The sequence below is a fragment of the Trichechus manatus genome, unplaced genomic scaffold, assembly GCF_000243295.1.
Source record: "Trichechus manatus latirostris isolate Lorelei unplaced genomic scaffold, TriManLat1.0 scaffold00028, whole genome shotgun sequence".
NCBI lineage: Eukaryota > Metazoa > Chordata > Mammalia > Sirenia > Trichechidae > Trichechus > Trichechus manatus.
In genome coordinates, this window is record NW_004443964.1 from 620,469 (window position 1) to 628,273 (window position 7,805).

At 49.9% G+C, this 7,805-nt stretch overlaps 1 protein-coding gene across 1 annotated transcript in view; it reads right to left on the reverse strand.

Moving 5' to 3' along the window:
- Positions 1–204: 204 nt before the first annotated feature.
- Positions 205–7,805, reverse strand: part of FOXK2 (forkhead box K2) — a 21,190-nt gene continuing 13,589 nt past the window's right edge. Inside the window, exon 8 of the mRNA XM_023729175.1 lies at positions 205–4,407. Coding sequence (XP_023584943.1) covers positions 4,211–4,407 — 197 coding nt within the window. The 3' untranslated portion in view covers positions 205–4,210. The remainder of the gene's footprint in view (positions 4,408–7,805) is intronic.

Genomic DNA, 7,805 nt, shown 5'->3' on the forward strand with positions numbered 1-7,805 from the left:
TGGGGTTTCTTTCATCTCTGTATGTTTAGTGCTGAACTTACTATATGGTGATTGCATGTAAGTTCATGATATACCCTTATATCTTCCTTATAAATAACATGTGGCTCTATTTGTGGGGTTTCCCTGCAAAGCCAACAGGGCTTTTTGCTACATTAACTTTTGTACTAGTTACTGGCAGTCTCCTGTATCCGAAGGCCTCCTTCCTTTTCTTTTTTTTTTTTTAAAAAAATAAAGCTATGTTATGTTCTAGAATAGCTGTCACCTCTTCTTTGACTCCATTTACCTTCAACAAGGTGAACCTAACAAATTAAGAGTCGATTTTCCTAAGAGAGAAAGAGGAAAGTTAAGACTGTAATGCATTTCAAAGTTATCTATTAATATAACATGGACAACAGATCTGACAAAAATAAATTGGGAATGACTGCTTCCTTTTGTTAAGAGGATATATAGTCTCAGTATATGATAAACAATTCTTTTATGCTAATATGAACTGTTTTTAAATTCAGGTATCAGTGTAGGCAACCTCCACTTATGAATTTTTTCCCCAGTACACTAAATTTAAGCTTCACTTTTAGCTCCCAAAGAGGCCTCCAGGTTATTATTGTCAGTATTGCTCCTTCCCTGTGACAACGCTTCAGCACATCAACAAGCCGTATCACAGAGTTTCTAGTAGTAAGATGATTACAGTGTTACGGTTTAGGAACTTGAACACCAGTGACCTCTGGAAGATCTCTTTCATCTCGTGGGAGAATACATCCCAAATTATTTACAATGATCTTGATCCTTAAGGCTAAAGGGCAGATCTTCAGAAGAAATGGTAGTGACAACCAGAACTTCAAAATAAACTTTAAAACTCCAGTGCCACAGATAAAATCAGCAAGAATTTGTTAGCACTGCCTGTGACTCTGCCTTTTTCCCATGCAAACCCTAGTCTATTAGCAGAACCTTTATACCAGTAATCAAAAGCCACTCCTTGGGAAAGTCTCCCCAATCCTCTAAGGCCTTTGGTGTGCTCAGAGAGAGTACAAAGTTAAAAAGCAAAAAAGAAATGCCAGCTGAAGTTTATACTTACCAAAATGACAATGATACTCTGTATTCAATTAAAATTAATAAAAATATTTTATTGAATTTCAGGAACTTGGTACTTTTCTGTTAAAATTTCAAATCTTTGCACACAAATCACCACTGTATTTTCTAGAATAGTCTAAGTTAGGACTTCAAGATTGTTACTTGTATCCTGTGTCACAGAGCATAGAAATCCCAAGTCCTGACACTGCCCCCACCCCACCCCCCTTCTGACCATAACTACCGACTACTCTGTTATACTAGCAGAGGACAATGACGGAAGTGGGTGGTATATTTAAGGAGCTCGACTGTCCACGCGCATGCTCTACAGAAGCAAGAGGAAGATCAATCCAGAAATCATCCCATGGACGCTTTGGAATGCAACACATAATTTGGATTCTACGTTGAGTTTCCCTTTTGAATTATCGTTTGGTTCTGGCCAAAGCTGTTGAAATTAAGTTTCTATTCCCTGAGGGAGCTCAGAAGTTTGGCAAAGGTCAAAGCAGAGACTTCTTCAAAATAAACAGTCAGCAATCACAAGTGGATAGCTGGGAGCTCACTGCATGTGTATCTGGGTTAAGAGACTCAAGAGTATGAGATGGGATGTTGACACAGTGGCCCCGAAAGCACCCGGCAGCTGCATCCTGAAGGAGTTCAGTGATCCCTGGTGTGCTGAGGGCTCTTAGGAATTCACAGCTCAATCCCAACTTCAAAAACTGCCTTAAAGGCTGGGAAGAAAAACTGGGATGTGATAACTTGCTAATCCATCGTTTTGTTTCTGCCCTCTCCTTGATATTCTTAAATTCCTATGTGCAGTGAATAAGCTGACTGAATACGGCAGCCAGAGGGAAAAGGAAAGAACACCCTCACACCTGAAAAAAGGCACACCTTTTAGTCTGAGTTGATGATTTAGAATGCTGCCCTTCTAGCAAAACAACTCATGCTTTTTTCTCTATAAAATCTAAGAACTGGACAACTCTCTTACACGTAATCCTGACAGTAATCCCTCCAGCCCTAGAAAGTTTTTTTAGGCTCAGAATCACCCACTTTCTGGACTGCACCCATGCAGGGCAAATCCACCCTGAGACTTCCTGGATGACAGCAGGACTTGGCACAGTACCCTTAGAGACAGCTCCACAAGGTGCTGTGTCCATTCACCCGCCTGAAGTTCCCCGGCTGGTCCCCTGCCAGAAGACGTGAGCACTGGGCTGTTCCTTCTCTGCCGCCTCTAGAGGGGCCCAACCCCACACATAGGACACAGGAAAGTCCAAATGATTCTGCAAACTGCCAACCTTCCGAACAAGGAAACAAAACGGTGCATTCCAACGGATCTGTGAAGCACCTGGAAGCTGAGGGCTGCAGCCCAGAGGCGCATGGACTCCCAGCATGCTGCAGGCCTGGGTTTTGCTACAGTCACACAGACGGCGGCATTCACAGGATGGTGTCTGTTTTTGACATGGCTGAGTTATAAAGCCAGCTAGTGGGTCGGGATCTAATAATCTTTAATATGCATATCTGCAGGAACATTGTGACAGCTCCATGCCGTGGATCAACACACAATACTTAGAAGAGATTTATCATATTTGGTCTTTAGGTAAATAATAAATGTTTTAAAATTGCCTAAATATACCATTCTGAGCTGCTTCATTCCACCAGGAAAATACAGGCTTTCTCCTCTCTTTAAAAAAAATTAAATACCAAAATAACTACATTTAAATAAATAATGGTATGATGACGACGTGAAAAAATCCGCAAGGCCAAAGCCCTGTCTGCGCGCACGGCCGCTCAGCCCTGACCCCCAGTGCACTCTGCAAAGACGAGCGGTTTCTTCCCGGGGATGAGCTGAGGCCATGCTGGGCCTTCCACTTGTCATGCTCACCTCTGTCTCCTTGCCACGTGCTCTTCTTCAGTAGGAGAGAAGCCAGCCTCAGTATCGATGCAGTTCTGAAAGGTCCAGGGGTTTCCTATTGTGAATCAGAAAACGACCTCCACGTTCCAAACGCTAACTGCAGGGTGCCTGCTTCCAGGGGCCTCCGTGAACACGCAGCTCTGTCCACCCCACGCAGGGAGCGGGGACAAGCTGTCAGTTCTAAAGCCAGGTGGTGACACCTAAAATGTCGACTATGTCACGAGAGATCTTTGATCTTTGTTTGAAAAGGGTGTGTGATAAAAGATTGAATCTTTTTTCCCCAAACGAATTGGTAATAGTTCTGTAGTTTTAAACAGAATACAATACTTAGCGAGACTTGTTTCACTCAGAGTGGAAAACGACGCCAGGGACAAAGTCAACGCAAAGAAACAAACGACAAGAAGGAGCAAGAAAGAAGCAGGTCAAGTGCAGCTCTGGCGACTCCAGCAGTTTTCTACCCGCTGGCCACAGGCCCCCGTCCCCGCGCTTCGTCGTCACATGCAGCCCGGGAGTGTCGGGTCACCACACACAGAAAGAGGTGGGTCAGTTCATCAGGCAGCCACCCTGACGCAGACCATCTGCAGCTACCACAGAGTCGCGTCATCCGAACTCTAACAGGACAGACAAGAGGAAATCATTCCATGGGCTGAAAACAACAAAAACTGCATTCTTTCTTTTCCCCAAGTGAAATTTCACATGAAAAGTACTGTGTGATTCCAAAATTTCCAGAGTAGAAATGGAGTGATGTGAAATGTCAACGACCCCATTATTTTGTAAAGAAAGAAAGTACGCCTCAAAATATTCTAATTCCACATGTGAACAACAAAATACTGTCTCCCGGCGCCTGCCGCAGCGGCTCATGAGTGCCACGGGGGCAGCCTGCGTCTGTCCCCGTGCGGAGGGCCCCGTCCCGTGAGTCATGCGCTGCTGTCCCGGAGACGCTCAGTCCTGAAGTGAGGCCTGGAGGGTGACTCTAAGTGCCGCGGCCAGCGAGGTTCGGCAGGGAAGGAGACCGTGGCCTCTGGATCAAGGTTTTGCTGTGTGTGGTTTTTTTTCAAGTGTGATTTCTGTTTTTAAATCAAGGAGTCTTAAGGCCACCTGGGTTTGCGTTTTCAGTGCTGAGGGGCGAAGTCCAACCGCAGGGCCCTTTACCGCTGAGGGGAACGTCTGACGCGAAGGGTGAGCGCGCCTCCTTTTGGCACCACAGTTGACACTCTGTGAAAGAAGAGCGCGTGCCTAGTTCTGGACGCCCTTCTCCCGCACGGCTGTAGGTGGCGCGTCCACACTCACGGCAATGACGATGCTCTCTCCATCCTCCGTCTTGATCCGCTTCAACTCCGGCTGCTCTGGCGGCTCGCCATTCTGACGCTTTGTAGGCAGGGACGCGGACGCCGACGCGTGGGTCGCCAGCATGTGTAAGGGGCTTGCAGCTGCTGCAAAGAGACCATGAGTCAAAACCACAGGCCAGCAGTCAAATGCTCAACCCCACCCCCACCCCGCCAGAGACCCCACTGAGGCGGCAGCTTCTCCTGCGAGTCTGCAATGGCCGAGGGAGGAGCTGGGGCCAGAAAACTGCGCAAACTAACCACGTCGGTAGTTGGTATTTTTACTAACAAAAGCATGCTACTTCAAGTAATAAAAAAGATGCCATTTGAGGGTCAGAGTTATCAGCAACTGGGACACAGTCAGGAGCTGGCTTTGCTGCAGGCAACCCCCACCCTCATGCTGACCGTTCCCGGTGCCTTTCCACACAGGAGGAGGGCAGGGCGAGGGACACCGCCAGCCGTAAAGGTCTCGCCGGGAGATAAGCACCACGGCTTCTCCACCAGTTGCTGCCTTGGCCACTGAGGGCCGATACCTGGGCCAGCAGGTGCGCCTCAACACAGCGCATCCAGCGGGGTCTGGTGGCGGCTCGTTTCCGTTTCAACGTCAGTGATACACACACATCCCTGAGTGGCCTGCACTCCTCAGCCACATCCCGTACCTGAGCCCACCCGGGCATTCTTGTCCTGGTGGCTGCTTCACGCAGGCTGAGGTCTCGCCCCCAGACATGGCCACACTGGTCTCTGTTGGGCGGCTCAGGGACACTTCTCACAAGGGCAGCACACACCTTTCCTGGCTGGCCGCCAGCTCCTCTCCCTTGCCTGGCCACACTGCACTGGAGACAGCGCCCCCTCGGGGGCCTGAAACCCTGCCTGACCTGCCCATCTGGTTCCTCTGCCCACGAGGCCGCCTGCCCACCTTTCCTTGGCCCACAGCCCAGGCCTCCCCCGGCCGTGCCTGTAAAGAAGAGCTAACTTTGAGGTTCAGAACTGATCAGAATAACGATGTTCAGAGGCCAAGTTTCCAGTCATGGAAAGGTGCTGCTGGGGGCAGCTCCAGTTCAGAGAAAGGGAAGCCCCAGTACCGTCAGGACGCCAGTTCTCCCACGCTCCTCTAGAATCCACGCCAGCCCACCAAGAGCCCAGCGGGCATCTGTGCAGAAGCCAACAAGCTGATTCTAGACCCACGTGAGATAGAGGAACCAGAACGTCCAAAACAACTTAGGAAAAAGCAGAGCTGGAGGGCTTGTGCATCTGATGGCAAGACTTTGCAAAGCCAGTGATCACTGCAGCTGGGCACTGCTGTAGAGAGGGCCACCGATCGAGGGGACAGAGACCATGTACTGTTGTCAACTGCTTTCTGACAAAGACGGACAATTCAGTGGAGAGAGGACCATCTTGTCAACTAACAATCCTGGAACAACTGGGTATCTTTATAGAAAAAAATGAACCTCGACTTCAAATTTAACTGAAAATCGACCAGATACCTAAGTGAAAGAGCTAAAACATCTAAAGCAAACAAAGGAGAAAATCTCAGTGACCTTGGGTTTGACAAAGATCTTTCACACACAACACAAAAGCAGAAACCCTACGGGGGAAAAGGAAAGATAAACTGGACTTCATCAAAATTTAAACATCTTGCTCTTCAAAAGACACGATCGTGAAATGGAAAGGCAATCCACAGACCGGGGGAAAATATCCGCAAACTGTACCTCGGACAAAGGGCTTTGTCTAGAATACACGAACAACTCGTGTAAGTCAATAACAAGGAAAACAATGCAAGTCAAACATCGGGCAAAAGACGTGAACAGACGCTTCACCAGAGATGTTCAGGTGTCACACAGGCGCGTAAGACACTCACCGTTCGTCACCGGGAGGAAAACGCCAGTTTACGTCAATCAAACAACTAGGATGGCCAAGAAGGAGAGCACACCGAGACTGACGAGGACGTGGGACAGCCGGACGCCCACAGCCGGACGCACCGCTGGCGGGCAAGCGCAACACGGGGCAGCCGCGCTGCGGAAGAATCTGCCAGTTTCTTAAACAGGCAGTCGTATATCCACCTACGACCCAGGCACTCCACTCTCAGGTATCTACCCCCAAAATGAAAGGGCACGTCCACTGTGGGACTGACGGGCACAACTAATCCTAAGTGCTGGATGCGGGTCAGGGACGACCACACACATCCTGATGAAGGTTAGGAAAGCGGGACGTCGGAGCGAGCTCCACGGAACCACTGATGCAAACTTAGTGTCTGCTGACCTGTTACTAAAAGTAGCTTTAATTCCATACAAATACAGCTGAAAACCCACTTCGGCTCGGCAGCCATTTGCTGGCTTCCCGCATGCCTTCACGGTTGTGTGTGTGAGGGCTTTCTGGTTTTTCATTCAGTAATACAGTTAGCCAATTCTGTAATTCATAACCGTGTGTTCCTCAACACCGTGGAGACGAGGACGGGACTCCCTTTATCAACACTTCCAATGGCACATTTGTCGAGGGTTTGTGGCCACCTTCATCAGGTAGGAGACTATTCGCTAAAACCAACTACTTGGCTCAGCAGGACTGGGTTCCCAGGGGATATCCCAAACCCTCACTGCAAATTCTGAGTTACTATTAAGCAGAATGGTAGTACAGCTTCCAAGGTCCTGTCTGGCTTGTTTCTGGCCTTAATGGCCCCCAAATGCCTAACAGTCTTGGGTTGATCAGCAGCCCGCCACAACTCCTGCCCTTCCAGTGGTTCCTGGGTGGTGAGGGCAGGTGACCCGGCTGTCCAGTGCATGCCACATCCTCCTGCCCTCAGCTCTGGGTCTTGCCCGTCTCCTCTGCTGTGTCCAAACAGCCACGAAGCGTGACATGCAGAAGTTAAGAGCGTGAAGGAATAGCTCGCCACCTCCACCAAGAGAGACAACTCTCAGGCAAAGCACACCACTCTCGTGGGGCACACACACAGGGCCGCTGGACAGCACCACACAGATACTGTGAAGCCGTGTTCCACCAGCCACGCTGCAGGGTGGCTCCAGGACACACCCAGGTGCCTACAACAGTGAGTGTGTTAACGACCGTGCGGTATTAGACATTCTAATCTCTTTTCAGACGGCTCCTCAAAGGGGAATCCTGCTGACAGCTGCCTGCCCTGGCCACTTCCTGGGTGTTGCGTGTTACCTGGAGACGGCCCACAGCCTGGAAATGCCAACGCTTCCTCAGATAAAGCATTAAAAAGGCAACAGTCGGAACCGAACACTGAGCACCCCCTTCTTGGACTATACAGCTCCATGGGTCTTCCCTCTGGTCATTTGCACCCAGGGACACAGCTAGGAGGGCTGAGGGGGCGGTCACTCGTGCCCGGGGACACGGCTAGGAGGGCTGGGTGGAGGGCTGGGTGGGCGGTCACCCGCGCCCGGGAACACGGCTAGGAGGGCTGGGTGGGCGGTCATTCGCGCCCGGGAACACGGCTAGGAGGGCTGGGTGGGTGGTCATTCGCGCCCGGGGACACGGCTAGGAGGGCTGGG